The sequence below is a fragment of the Talaromyces atroroseus genome (assembly GCF_001907595.1).
Source record: "Talaromyces atroroseus strain IBT 11181 chromosome Unknown scaffold_10, whole genome shotgun sequence".
NCBI lineage: Eukaryota > Fungi > Ascomycota > Eurotiomycetes > Eurotiales > Trichocomaceae > Talaromyces > Talaromyces atroroseus.
The window spans coordinates 773,423-789,845 of NW_017971442.1; the positions used below are offsets into that span (position 1 = coordinate 773,423).

The following is a 16,423-nucleotide window of genomic DNA, read 5'->3' on the forward strand; positions in this document are numbered from 1 at the left end:
CCGGCTACCCCCGTCGTAGCCGCAATCCATGGAAGGCGATGCTTCCCCGTTTCCACTAATTTCTCTACCCCGGCACAAACTCTGTACGCACTCGAAAATACCAAATAATAAATTCATAAAGAAAAGGCTTCAATTCTCACGAAAGGTGTCTGTTACTATGAGTATGAATATAAAAACAGGTATAGCGAACTAAGGAGCATCGACGATGACTAAGACATGAGCTGAAAGGGAGGGGGGTTGGCTTCATTCCCCATCATACACTTGATCTGGTGTCAGTACGAACTGACCCTTCGCATGCTCTTTTTGCTCGACTTCCTCGGGCTTTATATATCGCGAGGTCAAGGCAAATCGCAGCTTGCCTTCGGAGGAAACGGAGTGCTCGTAGTAGTTCTGCAGCAGTGCTCCATGCATTACTACCATGTCTCCGTGGTGCAGGTCCAAAGTAATTAAACTGTCTGCCTCTCGTCTTGCGACAGTCTTGGCCAATTCCATCCGACATTTGGCATACTCACTGTGCGTGAGCTTGCCATGCTCGTGCTGCTCTTTCAGTTTCCTGCGCTCACTGAACTTGTCGCAACCTGGAAGAACAGTATCATCTGCGAGGGGAGCATTTGCGCGTAAGCGACAGCCACGAAAATACTGATCTTTCAAACGAATCTTCATTGTTGCTTTGGAACCAAGGGACAAGGTCGCGATTGTCGGCCCGAGAGATGATTCACCATCATCATGGAACTAAACTCTGTCAGAACCAGAATAACCAAAGTGCTTGGGCTTCGACATACGCCGATTGACATCTTATCGAAGTAGCCAAGAGCCAGCAGTTCATTGGGAGCAACGGCTTCCTCGCCAACAGCTTGCTTGGTTGCCCAACTGAGGCGACCAAGAGCATACATTATCTCGACTGGAGCTTGATCGAACCCTTTGGAGTCGACTGACACAACATACTTATATGGCATTCCCTTATGGTAAGAGTTAGCCTTCGTGGAATGTGTATATATCAAAAGAAGAAAAAAGAAACAAAGGCAAAGGCTCGACGTACAAAGTTGACTGCATAATGCGAAGTCAAAGTTCCCTCCACTAAAGAATTTTTATTAGTGGATCTCAGAATTACCAGGACTACTGCTGAATGGATCGACTGACCGGCACATTGTTGAAGGGGATATCGACGAAGACCTAGGTCGACCTTCTGAAGGCGTTCGAATAAATCATTAGGGCCGTTGGGTTTACCGAGAGTCGATTTGTTGGCACTAAAGTGAACAATATTGCCAACATTCTCGATGGTATACGTGAACCTTTGGTATGGTTTTGAGAAGTGAGATACTGGTTGTATGAACTGATTATCTGTGCGAATGGCTCTCTTGGTGACCCCGAGCTCAAGGCCTGTTAGGACTGATCGAAGGGAAATGGCGGGCATGTCCATTATCATCTTCCATTGGCAAGTCACTGGATATACGCATTTTCCGTCTAGTGGATCATGGCATATCCACCCATTCCAGTATCTTCTAGAGATACACTTGTGACATTCTGGGCAGACAACACCTCTCCAGGCAACCCTCTGTGTCCACGCATCTGAGTTTTCGGATAGATCCGTCAAGAGATCTGGGACAAGACTGAATTCAGGCTGAATCTGGTCATCGAGCGGCTCGCGAGAGCTTAAGAATCTTGTATCATACGTAAGATTTTTAGGAACACAGCCACCATTCATTTGCCAAAATGCAGGACATTTTGGTTGCAGACACATCCATCCTTGTTCATAGATTAAACTGCTCGAAGACGAGCATTTGCCGCAGATTTGACTTTGTGGTTTAAGGAATGTCCTTTGGCTTAGAGGCAGTGGATCTTTCGATCCTTTGATAGCCCACCAACTAGGCTGTTCTAGGTCGAGTTTCTGAAAACGAACACGAGCCCCGGTCTTTCCATCGATCTTTTCAAACCAGACATCGACAACGCGGAACCAGGCCATGACATTGTATCTGTGCGGCAATTGCCTCATAATGGTTTGATTCTTGCTGCCTATCCAACGCCATTAATAAAGTCCGTGATTAAAGAGATATATGACTGAGCGACAGACCGATGACGAGACCAACAGCAAGCCCGGATTTCTTGCTTTCTAAAAGTGATCTGACTGACCGTGAGGCCTCATCTTGATCTTTCTGTTGGATCAGAGCCCCGTTTGGCTCCAAAGCGCAGCCGCCTCCTCTTTGCAGGAATTAGCATGCTATCAGCTACCGGGACGACAGAATCGGCAATGGCTCACACTCGCGAGATCACAATTTCATCATCAATGTATGCTCGAGGTCCACTATCTTTGTCAAGGAGAAAGCCGAAACATAGCTTGTTTGACTGGTACGAGCCCCCTTGAACCGAACGGAACCAGCCAAGAGCGTCGCAGAGATTCGTACGATACTATGGGCGCGATTATTAGCTTGTCTCTTGCGGAGGTGTGGGATTGGGTCCACGTACATCGGCCCATGCAGGGGGCTCAGCGCGAACATGTTCACCGCCTGTGTTAGCAGTCGAGGCCTCTCCTCCTGCAGATGCATCGTGGGTAGGATTTTCGGCTTGTTTCATATGTTCTTTTCCGGTTAGTTTGCTTCTAAGCGCAAGGAATCGTGGGGGGAAATGATGCTATAAAGAAGCGTATACCGTTCCTCATCCTGGATATGGTTTGCTCACCTTTCCGAAGACGCTTTCGGCTGCTGCCCTCTTGTTGAGCTGCCCTCTTCGGCATGCTATCGCTGGAGATAGATAAAAGACCGAGTACCTAGGTAGTTTGACTTGGGGATTGTAACGTGGTCCGTTCTAGAGAACGGCAAGAAAGACGAAACGGAGGCCATCGTGACTCTTGCACCTTTTCCCATAGGGAAGGCACAGACAGTAGCTCGGCAGGTGCCACCTCCCTACCTGGGGCATCGCATCCTGTGCCTGACACCTGACCAAACCCTTCCCAGGCTGATTTTGCATGCGAAGCTATACATTTTGCACCTGCATTTCTCCGGCTTCTCTACAGGCACCAGCGGGAGTTTTCATAATGCCGGCAGCATTTGATTCGCCGGAACCCCCGCATCTTCTTCCCCCGTGTTCTCCGCACGAGGATCCGAAGGAACCCAAACAGCGAGGCTTAGTTCCTAACCGAGCCAGCGGTCGATGTGTTGTTAAAAACCGGAACCATCCATATCGCGGCTTTTACTTCTCCCTCCTCACACACACACACACACTATACCATTGTCCATACCTTCGAAAGTATACGCTTCTTGTGAGATGGTTTTCTATCCGCCGCGCAGCGTGCCGCCGCTGTCGATCATTCCCGATGATGTTGCAATTTGCGACTTTATGCTAAGCGATGAACACGGAAGATATCCTCTGCATAAGTCCCCGGACCCTTTTACCTGCGGTCTCACTGGGAAAAGTTACTCGTGGCTGGAGGTGAAGGAACGTGTCGATTGTCTCTCGCGCGCTCTTGCCAGTGAGTTCAATTGGAGCCCAAACAAGGGCACAGAGTGGGACAAGGTTGCCGCGTGCTTCCTTGTGAACACAGTAAGAGCATGCGACTCGCTTGTCCGCTCAGGACACTGACACTTTGACCAATCTCCTATAGATAGACACTTTGACCCTCTTCTGGGCAATTCATCGATTGGGTGGCGTAGCAACACCGGCCAATGCTGCGTACTCTGCCTCTGAATTAACATACCAATTAAAAGACTCAAAAGCAAGCGCTCTCTTTACATGCCTTCCGCTTCTGGGTACTGCATTGAAAGCCGCAGGCCAGGCAGGAATCCCGAAAAACCGGATATATATTGTTGACTTGCCTTCTGAATTTGTATGCGGTGCAAAAGTGCCTCCGCATTTTAGGACTTTAGATCAGCTCATTCTGGCAGGAAAATCGTCCCCGAAGGTGGAGCAATTGAGATGGAGCCCCGGACAGGGGGCTCGCACGACTGCCTTTGTGTGTTACTCAAGTGGGACATCGGGTCTTCCTGTACGTTGATAAGTGACCGGCATCCTTCGAAACACATCCGTCTGCCAATAGGTGTTAAGAGCTAACCTGAAAATAGAAAGGGGTGATGATTTCTCATCGTAATGTCATCGCGAATGCTACACAAATCTGCACTTTCGAGAAGACTTTTCGCCCAGCTGTCCAGGAAGGTCATCAGAACACGCCATTTTCTGAAGTCGCCTTAGGCCTTTTACCGCAAAGTCATATATATGCATTGGTTTATACATGCCACGCCTTGCCATATAGGGGCGATAGTGTCATTGTGCTTCCAAAGTTCGAACTCAAATTATTCTTGAACGCTATTCAAAGATTCCACATATCTATCCTTTTCCTGGTCAGTAAGCCATTATATGATAAGTAATATATAACTGACGTGTACATTTAGGTACCTCCGATTATAATAACCATGCTACGTAACAAGGATCTACTGAAAGAGTACGACTTATCTAGTGTCACGTCAATCTTTACCGGAGCTGCACCTCTAGGGGCCGAAACCTCTAGAGAAGTGCAGGACATGTTTCCTCGCTGGGCAATTAGACAAGGTTATGGTAAGTCCTGTTCGCTTATTTACACGTCTTATTATACTTCTTGGGCTGCATACTTTGCGAAAGCATACTAATACTGAAAAGGGCTGACTGAAACTGCAACGGTTGTTTGTGCAACACTACCCACGGATATTTGGTTTGGCTCTAGTGGTAATGTTCTGCCAGGAGTTGAAATGCGGATAATTTCTCCAGATGGAAAAGAGATTCTTAAGTACGATACTCCGGGCGAGCTCTTGGTCCGATCGCCTAGTGTCGTGCTAGGGTATCTGCGCAATGAGAAAGCTACCAAAGAGACATTTCAAGATGGCTGGATTCATACGGGAGATGAAGCAATGATACGCCTTGGACCACAAAAGACTGAACATGTGTGGATTGTAGACCGCATCAAGGAACTTATCAAAGTCAAGGTATGCCCAAGAACAATACAGAAAAAAGAGAAAGCAAGATTGACAAGGACATGTGTAGGGCTTACAAGTGGCGCCGGCTGAGCTTGAATCTCATTTACTCGAACATTCCATGGTAGCAGATTGTGCTGTGATTGGGGTTCCAGACGAAGCTGCCGGTGAAATCCCTAAAGCATTTGTTGTGAAATCGCCGTCTGCACAACCAGACGATGCGGCTGCTACGGAAGCACTCAAAAAGCACGTAGAAGATCACAAGGCTCGACATAAGTGGCTAAAGGGCGGTGTTCAGTTTGTGGATATTATTCCAAAGAGTCCCAGTGGCAAGATCTTGCGGCGACTGCTGAAAGACCAGGAGAGAGAAGCAAGGAAAAAAGCAGGCAGTAAGCTGTAAGTGGACTGCGCGTGCTTACCATCCTTAGCTATATTTTTACATTGACTACCTTGCCTTGCGCTCGACAAGTCAAGTTTGTATGAGACATATACAAATTGGATGTTATACATATATAACCGTTTTAGGAAATCGTGCGGGCGTTTTCGAGAGTGGATACGCGTGTCTCGACGCCTATTGGCTGCCGCGAGTAGAACAAAATTTCTAAGCTTCGAGGGGCAACTCGTCCAGCATTAATAATTCATGCTGCAACACGAGCTTTGCTCCTATAGAAATTCTTCAATCCAGATTACAAGTCTCATTGATTGGTTTTATTTCTTCAATCTTCGCTTTTCTGTTTCCTTTCCTTTTTTCAGAGTCCAAATCTTTATAAGATTTGAAGCTACCCCGCTATTCACATCTCTCCTATATACGGTTAAAAAAACACAAAGCAAGTACAAGATGTCGTCCGCTTCGAATCCTCATGCCGAAGGCGAAAATGAAGAGGATGACATCTACTTGGATGAGGCGGATGCAGAGGAGATCTTCCAAGGAGATGAAGATCAGCCGATGGAGTCAGACGATGAAGATCAAGCGATGCAAGAGATCACACTCCAGAACGATTCTGTCGCGCATTTCGATCACCACTCAGACTCAGTGTTCTGTATTGCGCAACATCCCGTGCACCAATCGATAGTCATCACCGGGTCTGGTGACGATACAGCCTTTATATTCGACTCCTCCCATCCGGATGAACGGCCCTTGCTTCCCCAAAGCTACGAATCGAACCCACAACCAAAAGGAGAACGGAAATCGCTAGAACCTATTAAAAAGTTGGACGGTCATTCGGATTCTGTCAATGCCGTGGCTTTTACTGAGCCTCGTGGTGAATATGCTGTGACCGCCGGGCTTGATGGGCGTTTGCGCATATGGAGAGACGCGACGTCACAAAAGACAGGACTGTTGTGGGACTTTGTTGCTGAGGCACAAGAGGTGGAAGAGATTAATTGGCTGGCTGTGTGTCCGGCACAAGAAGGACAAGAAGAGAGTTATAATGTTGTCGCAATTGGCGGTAATGACGGTAGTGCGTGGGTGTTCAAGATTGACCACACAGATTCCGCTCAACCTATTTCCATCATTCAGACATTCTTCCAACATACTATGTCCTGTACTGCCGGGGCCTGGACTCCAGACGGAAAGCTGCTGGCTACTGTGTCAGAGGATGGTAGTTTCTATGTCTACGACGTGTTTGGTGCTGCTGCTGCTGCGGGAATATCCTACTCTGCAGGTACAAATGCCGTGGTAGGGTATACGGCAGAAGATCAGCGCTTTGCCGTTGAAGGTGGCTTATATTCCATTGCCATATCTCCGTCGGGCGCCATTGCTGCTGTTGGGGGTGCTGAAGGCCATATTAAGGTAGTTGGATTGCCTCGATTGCAGTCAACTGCTCCTAAATCCAAGTCAAAATCGTCCACTCCTGTTGGCTCGCAAGCATCGGGTGCTGGCGCCCTTCTTGCCTCGTTACAAGCCCAGTCCGACAGTGTTGAAAGCTTGTCGTTCTCATCTCTGCCCTTGACAATGCTTGCATCGGGTTCTGTGGATGGTTCAATCTGTCTCTTTGATGTAGCGCATCGATTTGCAGTTCGTCGACATATCCGTGATGCGCATGAGGGTGCTACTGTTGTCAAGGTTGAATTCTTACAACAACCCGCACAAGCTGCTACGCCTCTGATTCGGCCTGGTTTGCCAGGACCCACTGCTAATGCTGCTGCTGCAACCGCCGCAGGTCAAGGCCGGCCTTGGATTCTTACTTCCGTTGGCTTGGACGGTGTAATCCGACGATGGGATGCCCGGGGTGGCACTACAGCGGCAGCACAGGGATTGCTCAAGGAATGGCGAGGTCATCTCGGCTTGATTGAAACTGAAGGCGGGGAGCAATCTGGTGGCATTCTTGGCTTTGTGCAGGGCGCTGTAGGAGGAAAGCGGATTGTTACGGCAGGCGACGACGGCATTTCTCTTGTCTTTGAGGAATAAAACAGAGGCTATATACCACTAGTTACACAGTACCTGCATTATATGCAGGCTAGATAATTTGTGTACATACATTTGCCTACTATCACATTGTTAATATGACACGTTTGGCGTAGATGATTGGAGCCAGTGTGAAATTTACACTGGTTGTGGTTCATTTGAAAATGTGAAAAACAACGATATATAACACTATGTACATACAGCAATGAAATGCTGATAGAGAATGATACCCCGGAGCGCCATATCTACAGATGTCTAGAAACATCACATCCCTGACAACACTGTGTTTCCTTCGGTACATCAACCTTGCGTGTCCGCATCCCGCATGCCCGATATCCACCGACGAGAAGTTACCATTTCCGGTTCTCCGTATTCAAATGTGAGGTTTTTAGTCGAGTAATCAAGAGGTAATGGAAGCGCAGTATCGTTCAAACATAAAGGCTACAGGCTCGGTTGGAATCTCACGAAATGGAGACTAATGGTGGGACTCTTCATGGCCATGTCCGTGATCGTTCGAGAGGAAAACTTGCTCATAGAGGCAGTAGCCAGCAAAAAGGACAGTCGCAGTTCCAAGACCGGGGAATAGTCCCTTGAAGCGATTCCAACGAGAGAAGGGACCTGTGTATCGCCATGCCTCGCTATACACGAATTAGTTACCAAAACAAACCCATGTACACGCAGTCCTAGGACCTACTGTCGAGCCCATGGATCCTTCTTTGCCCAAACAGACCGCGGGTGTGCTGCAGCCTTGAACTCTTTGATATCGAAGCCGGTGGGGTTTCGCGCAGACATTGCGAAAAATTGACGGATTGCTGGTGACACGGCAAGGATCAATTGGAAGGGGTGGTGCAGAATTGATGGATGAGTTCCCTTTTGTCGGCTATTTCAGAGCTGACAATGGTGAGTCCAATTGGTCCCTGGCGAGCTTGGTAGAGTCGGGACAACGTTAGAAGCGCGGGATTTCCCAACTCGCAGGTCGGCTGCCGTCACGTGATGTATGGCACTAACCAGATTGGAGCCTTTCAGCCTTCAGTTTCAGGCAGACTTAGGACAGGTCAAAAGTCCGCAAGCTTGAAGATCGACGAATCCACCCCAATGCTCAACACTTGACAACGCCTCTTCGGCACAAGACTCAGCACGAGCTTTTGCTTTTTCTTTCCACAAGCGGAATAGTTCGCTTCGCCTTCACTGCATCGAAAGACCAGCATCAGTCAACGCTGTCAGATGCTAGATCCGGCCTGCAGTCGTCTTCGTTATTCATGACCAACTTAGCCGCCCACCCCTCCCGCTACACGAGACTGATCTGTCGGTAGTAGAATGCCACCGCCTGTTGGCAGATACGGGCCATCGGCCTTGAATACGCCCTTTGGCCATCTTCAACAAGCTCACCAGTTACAACAGCAGTCACAGCAACAGCAATCGCAAACTCAACACCATGCCGCTCACACACAATCGGTCAACGCTGGACTTCCGCCTCCTTCATTAGGTGGCCACCCTGGCTTTAGCGCAGTTGCTTCCAGCTCGACTGCCAATCCATTCGCACTCGCTGCTTCATCTGTGACAAATGGTGTTTCGGTCGGTGGGTTTGGTGCTGGCGCCGATGCCAGCAACGGTACGGGACTTGCCAGTCACGCAGCACAAATGGGATTTGTTCGAGGTGCGCAAATGCAGCAGCAGCAATTACATCAAGCGCAGGACGGGAGGTTAGTGCTAGAGGGCAAGGGCAGTGCTATAAAGACTCGAATTCGCGACGTTTGGAAACATAACCTAGCACAAGAGATGGCTGTGTTGAGACGGTTGGTGGAGCGGTATCCATATATCAGCATGGTATGCATTGATATATGACTAGCTTTGTTATGTTGGGGTTTTCTGACTATCTCTTAAATTTAGGATACCGAGTTTCCCGGTATCGTTGCTCGGCCTATGGGAGCTTTCACTACTAAAGCAGACTATCACTACCAAACACTTCGCTGTAATGTCGATCTGCTCAAGATGATCCAGCTCGGTATTACGTTATTTTCTCCAGAAGGCGAACTGCCACCCGCAACGCCAGCGGAAGCCAATGGACAAGGATATGCCAGCAACTACAGCCCAGCTCCGTGTACATGGCAATTTAACTTCCGTTTCTCGTTAGAGGACGACATGTACGCTCAAGATTCAACAAGCATGCTAGCCAAGGCCGGTATCGACTTCTCCATGCACGAGAAAAATGGCATTGATCCCTTTGAATTTGGCTCTCTTTTGATGAGCTCTGGGCTAGTTCTGCTAGACGACGTTCATTGGATATCATTCCATTCTGGCTACGATTTTGGCTACTTGATGAAAATCATGCTTTGCAAGGCGCTACCGGAAGACGAAGGGGAATTTCACAAACTCCTAAGGATTTTCTTCCCATCTCTGTACGATATCAAGTACCTTATGAAACATGCAGGCCGAAATCAGGCTGTGAATGACTCCCCTTTAACACCAGCGGCGCTTCAGGTGATCAATAATTTGGGTCAGAAGTCCGGTCTACAAGACATTGCCGACGAGCTTGGTGTCAAGCGTGTGGGTATCGCTCACCAGGCCGGATCTGATTCCCTCGTGACCGGCGAGATATACTGGAAAATGCGACAGGTGGTATTCAACGGAACAATCGACGAATCGAAGTACTCAGGCCAAGTATGGGGTCTGAATGGGCAAGTACCAGCCATGACGACCTACTACGGCACCAACCCTGCGCAACAAACACCTAATCTAAACGGCGCAACAATCTACTCCACTGTCGGAACTCCTAGCACTCCGAATAACGCAACGAATGCAGGCGGCAGTGCTCAAACACCACAGCATATTGGAGCTGGAGCTTTGACTCCTGGTGGAGGAGGCGGAGTTTTCGGGGCGTTTCAGATGGGGAAATCATAAATTTGGATTGATTTGCTGGTCTGTTTGGTTGGTTGATCACGGGCATATGAAAGAAAAAATTCATGGGGTTTCTTTTTCTTTTCTTTGCCTTTCTCACTTTATTGTCATTTCTGATTTATGGTAAGGGGTTTGAATGGTTAGCATGGGATGTAGGGTTTATCACGTACTGATGGGCTGGTTTATGTACATCTTTTTGCCTTTTTTCTTCTTCTTTTTTATATTTCATTTCCTTCTAGAAATTCGAGTTACGATTCATTAGATAACTCCAAATTTGATGATAGTATTCACCTTGATTCTTGCTTGCTTTGACAGATTTCATTCAACCACTTGAACCTTGGAAGATAATCACTCAATTGATTGGGCTTTAAAACAGACGGCGATACAGCTATGTACATATGTGTAGAAAAGAAAGAGACTTGCTAAAGCGTTAGGAAATTACCAAACCCTGCAATAACCAGAACGAAAGAAGAAGAAGAAAAAGCGCCTAGACCAACACACTAGTTCCATCACCCTTTGGTTTGGAATTACATCCACATCCTGACGTCCCTGCAGCAACTTGTGATGGTGTACGAGCATAACTTGGCGGGACATCGAGGACCGGGTTACGGTCAAAGAAGTTCCGTGGTCGTAACAGTAATGTCATAGGCTCAGCGGGCATGACAGGGAAGTCTTCAGGGGATGGGAAATGGGTAAGACCGAATGTGTGCCATAGCACGATATCGGTGTTGTCGATAGAGTTGGATCCGGCTTGTTCAATCCACATGGGCAAGCCCATTGATGGCTCGCCAGATGTCTGCGGCACATGACGACCGGCTGGGTGGATCTGGTCGTCCGCATCTGGTTGATGTTAGTAATTACTTTCTCATATGTTCTTTGGTTAAGAGAAGATACGTACACTTGGTGACGTGAACTGCATGACGAGCGAAACCAGCGCGTTTCCATACTAGACCACCTGCTTTTGGCAGCAACGGCGGAACCTCGCGGCTGACAAGTTTGTAGCTCACAGGTTTCTTGCTATAGGGGTTCAACTTATTGGTGTTTGCAATCTCCCAAGTTCGGCTGGTGGCTCCATTGTAATCCGACATGGCCTCGATAGGGGTGGTGAATTTGGTCTTCTTTGCATAAAAAGCATTGCCATACTTGTTTTCAGCACTGCCAACTTCGCCAGGTCCTTGAACAGCGTCCACTTGGAAGACGGTGTTGTCCTGACCATCGATTTGCGGATCCACACGTAGACAGAAGAGGTGTTGGTGGTTGTGAGCGTTGACTCCGGGGTATACCTCAGTTCCCCATCCACGAGTATCCTCCCCAGGGTTGATGGAGTATGTGTTGAGAATACCGGTCAGCTTAACATCCAACTGTATCGTGCCATCAAGGTGGAAGATCCAGTAGACGCAGTATTCATAGTTGGCCGCAGTGAATATATGCGAGATGATAAGCTTCCGACCGCGAGTGACAATGGTTGAGTCATCGCGGAAATCAGTATGTTTGAACAGGATTCCCGCATCTTCTTCGTGAATACAAATGGCATTCTTAATCACAGTACTAGCGCCTGCTCTGTTGACAAAGGCAGCATCCATGTAGTGAATGGCACCCTTGCAATCACAACCAAGTGACAGACTGTTGGTCATATAGCCACCACCATATTCGCCCAAGTCAAAAGCGTGCTTGCGTTGGTGAGGATGCTCTGGATTACCATATGGCACCACCATCTCGGCCAAGGACAGACGATACATGATAGGGCGAATGACACCCTTGTCATTAAATGTGATGTTATTCAGAACAATGCCCTCTCGGTAGTTGAACCCAACATGGATATTCCATTTTTGCCAGTCAATAACTCGTCCGTCCACTTTGAATGAAACACCTTCAGGCTGAGTAATATTGATGGGTTTCAGATCCGTGCGATATCCGCCGGCTTCCTCCACTGATTTGACGTGGTAGTTGTTTGGAGCGGCCTTGCTGAGTGGTCGACGTACAGTTGGAATATCAATGTGTATAATGCTCTTGGTCTCTGCATTGTAGATGGGGCAGAAATCAAGAGGGTAACCGTATTGAGAGTCGTCAACATGTGGTCGGTAGTACATCAAAGCCTGTTGCAGGCGGACATTGCTTCCAAAACGTTCATCGTAACCAATTGTCCATGCTTTGAGGGAGAAGAAAGGTCAGCCGTGGAACTCAAGCTACAGTTAATGATGGCATATAAGAACTTACGATCGCAGTAAACTTTATGCATCTCTTCCGGTGCGATGCCCAAAATGCCGCACTGTTCAATGACCTTGGGGTCCTTGCGCACTACATACTCGACCTCTTGGAGCTCCTCCATCGTAATGATAGGCTGAACACCAGGGGTGTGCTGCCACTCCACGATCTCTTTCTTGTCGAGATTGACAATGCCATCATAAACTTTGCCTTGCGGTGCAATGCAAACGACCTCGGCGCAACGAGCTGGACGGGGCGCTACCTCCGGCTTCTCGAGCCATGCCAGCATCTCCAGCTTGCGGGGCTCGTACAGGGACACGGCATTGAAGTTGATGGGGGCATATTTTGCCCGAATCAGAGCCACCGTTGTATCAATCTCGGTTGTGCTTAGGGGGTCGAAGGGGTGCGGAGGGGGGGCCGTGGCGCTGACCTGGAAGGTCAATTGCTTGAGACGGTCGACCATCGTATATATGATGAAACTGAGAGATATACTGTATGTACAGCTTTAAACTGATGTCTCACGGGGGAGTATAGGACTGGATCACGAGAGGGAAGAAAAGCAAGCGAGCTGCAAGTATTTAAGCAGAAAAGCGATGCTTATCGACTGCGCTGTTCCCCTCTTGCCTTTTTGTCCAGAAAGAGTATGCGCTGAAGCTGCGATAACGATAAGCTCGTGTGGGGCCTGCAGGCCGAGGTGTCATAGGCCGAGACGGAAAGTACAGCGCTGTGATTGGACAGGATTTTATTACCAAACTGGGTTAGTGCGGAGCCCTTCAACTGCCATCGCGTCCTCTTCCAGAAACCGGAAATCCAACCCTCCTCGTCAAGTGTACGATCAGAGTGAATGATAGGCTCTATCAGGCACCGATAGCGTGTCCAATTGGATCTGCAACTCTGCTGTTAGCGCTGTCCTAACTGCGAACTCGCTAGACATATCATCATCTTATGTGTCAAGATCTAATCGCTTTGATAGAAAAAGCTGACTGATGACTTCAAGTACCTGACTCTTGCCATGATAACGGTGTGTACAATTCATACGGTCAATTCTCACAATGAACTCCCAAAACGCTGCAAATGATAGATTGCGACCCGACAAGAAGAATCGCGGGGAAGTGAAAGGCGAGCGAAAAGACAAAACAAAACAAAAAAGACGACATTTATGCCTTCTTGCTCCCAGCTTGAATTTCTTCCAGCAATGAAACAAGCTCCTTGCCACCCTCGCTTGCCGGCCCTTCAATTCCCAGGGCCTGCTCAGTCCAGGCGCGAGCCTCATCCCATCGTCCCATCTCAACAAGGCATTTCCCGCCGCGCCACCACGCCTTAACGTTACCAACAGGCTTGCACTCTACGCTGCATTTCGAGTCAACCCAGCCCTCCGGCCACAGCTGTTCAGACATATATGCTTGCGCGCGGTTTGAATAGAGTCCCGATAGCTCGTCGCGGACAAGGTTGACCGGTTCCCACGCCGGCCGGCTCATCGCCATGTCTATAGCGTAGCCGTATAACTTGATGGCTTCCGTATAGTTGGATTTGCGGAATGCAGTGTTGGCAGTCTCGCGTAGTTTGGTGATTTGTGCACTGCGCTTAGGGTTGATGGGCAGAGGTGGTGGGGGAACGTTGGGTGAGTCTAGGCCGACCAATGCACGGTGCAGTATATTCAACTTCTGAAGTTCGCTATTGATGGTCTCGAGTTGTGTTGGAGTCTGACCCTCTGAGGTAGCTAGGGAGATGCTTTTTGTGGTTGGGTCCAGATGGAGAGCGTATTGTGTGTAGCTGTCAATATCGGTGGAGGTCATTTTGGTGAACTCCGATTAATCGAGCGCCTTCCAATCCGTCTAAAAAGCTCACTATCGATTGAATTAGCATATTTCGCGAAACCCAACAGTGTTAGTTTACTCACAGAGATGACCTTCTCGAGAGTAATGCGCAAGGGGTGTATAGGCTCTGTATTGATGCCGCAGAGGAATAATAAGGTCCTTGCAGGCGAATGATGGGAGATTTGCTTCTTCGGAGACGTTTGGCTTGTGGAGAAAGAATGGATTGTTGATCATGCCCATCTGTCCTCAGTCGTCTGCGGAGAAAAGGCGGTGGCAGAATATCTCAGAGTCCACTAATCACATCGATCTATATGCATGTCAAATTATCAAGTATGTAAATGTAGATTTTGAACGTAAAAGTCTAGGGTCTGGTGTGATTGAAAATACATAATACAAAGCGAATATACAGAGAATACATACACACTTTTGGACCAGGAGATGAACCCGAAAATAGCCAAAATGGATCGGCAACTACATATATGCTGAACGCCATCAAACACAAACGAGGAGCAGAAAATATATATCCCATCCTACAAATATGCAGAAACAAGCAAGCAAGCAAGCTAAAACAGGGTATGGTGTTGAATACACATATAAAAAAAGCCAATCAAGTCATCAAAGCTTCCATGGCTGAGATAGATAAACGGCGAAAAATCAAGAAATGGCATACCTTCGTGAAAAGAGGTGGAAGCAGGTTTTCATAGAAATCCGCTCAAGAAATGTTCACAGGCGCGGCAAATCATCGATTGTAGTCATCGCCGGGGCGGTAGCTGGTATCGCTGTAGGTACTGGTGTTCTCGTGAAAATGTGAACTGTAGCCGCCATTATAACTGGATGCTTCATAGTCGTGCATGACAGAGCTTCCTCCACGTATTGAGGTAGGATCGTATGCACCTTGCACGCCGCCATGGTGAGATCCGCCAAGGTCGTCAGCTTCACTTTGCTGAAGCAAAGCGTAATCCTCGTCGCGATCCTGGCCATAACTGGAGGGGCCTTCGACGCCAGCGCGCCCAGATCGGAACTCGTCTTCTTCCTCAAAGTCTTGGGCTGGGTTTGACGAAAATGCTGCCTTGGTTTGTGCGTCAAATGTAGGGTCGGCGACAGAGTCAGGCATCGTGCCTGTTCTGCGGAAGTATGTAACATTACGGAAGGAGTAGAAGCTCGTGGCAATAAACAGGAGGCTGTTCATGGCCAGTTAGAATCATGCGTATTTCTCCCTCCCGCAATTAGTTTCATAAAGGGGCTCGCAGTTCTTACAAGATGACCACTCCAAAGATGACCGTGGCAGTGCTAACCTCGCACTTGGATGAACTTCCATACGCAAAAGCATCACAACCCGACTTCTTGTCTTTGGAACTCTGTTCGGACTCTCCTTTACTCTTTCCTTCTGACACATATGAAGCGACAGCCACCCAGCCACTGAACCACAGTATCACCATCAAGGCGTCGATCGTAGCAAAAGCGTAGACATTACCAAAGCGGCGAGCACGTGGGAATGTCGGAACCGCGACGAGATAAATAAGGGCAGGGATAGATATCCAGCACTAATTCACGTTGTAAGAATATAAACACCTCTCTCAGGGATTGGTTTTCTTGTCATAAAGGGCATAACGTCTGTAGAAAGATGGTTCGCCTACCACTCCAAAGAACCAGCCGGAGCGGCCGTCAATACCGCCACTCTTGGTGAAAACGGCTATCGTAAGTACCCATGCAAAGAAAATCAACAAGCCTTGTAAGCCATGTAACAGATTTTTAATTCTCGCTGGACTGGTCGATGGTATCCTCAAGGAGGGGAGAGGCATCTTGAGCTGGAGCCGAGGCGGAGGCGGAGGATGGATGGACTCGAGGGGAGCAAGGGCCCAAAAAAAAAACGACCAGCCGGTGTCGTCTCTATACACAAGATATAGTTATGCACCTTTCTTGATGCGCCAGACTGATACTTCTTCCTTGCTTTGCCCTTTTTTATCTCTCTCACTTCGGAAGTTGGCGGTGTTTGTTGATTCGGGTGCAAGCTGAACAGAGAGGCGCAAATACAATCGCAACGAACAACAGCTGGGACACGGTGCTAAGTATATTTATCGCAGCAGGGGAGAATGTATGCTGAAAAGATACCTCGTGAATATAGCAATATGGGCTGAGCGAGAAGAGGGAGGATAAAT

The 16,423-nt window shown here is 48.3% G+C and overlaps 8 protein-coding genes across 8 annotated transcripts; 3 read left to right on the plus strand and 5 right to left on the minus strand.

Moving 5' to 3' along the window:
- Nucleotides 1–243: 243 nt before the first annotated feature.
- Nucleotides 244–2,731, minus strand: UA08_07064 (hypothetical protein; the record flags this gene model as incomplete). Its single annotated transcript, XM_020261963.1, has 8 exons — nt 244–732; nt 783–977; nt 1,040–1,077; nt 1,141–2,013; nt 2,072–2,199; nt 2,258–2,406; nt 2,464–2,576; nt 2,677–2,731. The coding sequence occupies 8 exons, from the start codon at nt 2,729–2,731 to the stop codon at nt 244–246; spliced, it is 2,040 nt and encodes a 679-aa protein (XP_020117823.1).
- A 530-nt stretch (nt 2,732–3,261) lies between these two features.
- UA08_07065 (hypothetical protein) lies at nt 3,262–5,528 on the plus strand (the record flags this gene model as incomplete). Its single annotated transcript, XM_020261964.1, has 8 exons — nt 3,262–3,537; nt 3,599–3,979; nt 4,056–4,331; nt 4,383–4,545; nt 4,627–4,949; nt 5,008–5,333; nt 5,366–5,414; nt 5,463–5,528. 8 exons carry the CDS (start codon nt 3,262–3,264, stop codon nt 5,526–5,528), a joined length of 1,860 nt encoding a protein of 619 aa, XP_020117822.1.
- A 247-nt stretch (nt 5,529–5,775) lies between these two features.
- On the plus strand, nt 5,776–7,347 carry UA08_07066 (hypothetical protein; the record flags this gene model as incomplete). Its single annotated transcript, XM_020261965.1, has 1 exon — nt 5,776–7,347. One exon carries the CDS (start codon nt 5,776–5,778, stop codon nt 7,345–7,347), a length of 1,572 nt encoding a protein of 523 aa, XP_020117821.1.
- Nucleotides 7,348–7,819: 472 nt separating this feature from the next.
- Nucleotides 7,820–8,136, minus strand: UA08_07067 (hypothetical protein; the record flags this gene model as incomplete). The annotated part of the gene is made up of 2 exons (XM_020261966.1): nt 7,820–7,982; nt 8,039–8,136. The coding sequence occupies 2 exons, from the start codon at nt 8,134–8,136 to the stop codon at nt 7,820–7,822; spliced, it is 261 nt and encodes an 86-aa protein (XP_020117826.1).
- Nucleotides 8,137–8,661: 525 nt separating this feature from the next.
- UA08_07068 (hypothetical protein) lies at nt 8,662–10,245 on the plus strand (the record flags this gene model as incomplete). The annotated part of the gene is made up of 2 exons (XM_020261967.1): nt 8,662–9,171; nt 9,235–10,245. 2 exons carry the CDS (start codon nt 8,662–8,664, stop codon nt 10,243–10,245), a joined length of 1,521 nt encoding a protein of 506 aa, XP_020117825.1.
- A 484-nt stretch (nt 10,246–10,729) lies between these two features.
- Nucleotides 10,730–12,910, minus strand: UA08_07069 (Copper amine oxidase 1; the record flags this gene model as incomplete). Its single annotated transcript, XM_020261969.1, has 3 exons — nt 10,730–11,082; nt 11,141–12,391; nt 12,460–12,910. The coding sequence occupies 3 exons, from the start codon at nt 12,908–12,910 to the stop codon at nt 10,730–10,732; spliced, it is 2,055 nt and encodes a 684-aa protein (XP_020117889.1).
- Nucleotides 12,911–13,604: 694 nt separating this feature from the next.
- UA08_07070 (hypothetical protein) lies at nt 13,605–14,243 on the minus strand (the record flags this gene model as incomplete). Its single annotated transcript, XM_020261970.1, has 1 exon — nt 13,605–14,243. The coding sequence occupies one exon, from the start codon at nt 14,241–14,243 to the stop codon at nt 13,605–13,607; it is 639 nt and encodes a 212-aa protein (XP_020117892.1).
- A 760-nt stretch (nt 14,244–15,003) lies between these two features.
- UA08_07071 (hypothetical protein) lies at nt 15,004–16,066 on the minus strand (the record flags this gene model as incomplete). Its single annotated transcript, XM_020261971.1, has 3 exons — nt 15,004–15,445; nt 15,522–15,808; nt 15,902–16,066. 3 exons carry the CDS (start codon nt 16,064–16,066, stop codon nt 15,004–15,006), a joined length of 894 nt encoding a protein of 297 aa, XP_020117728.1.
- Nucleotides 16,067–16,423: the final 357 nt, after the last annotated feature.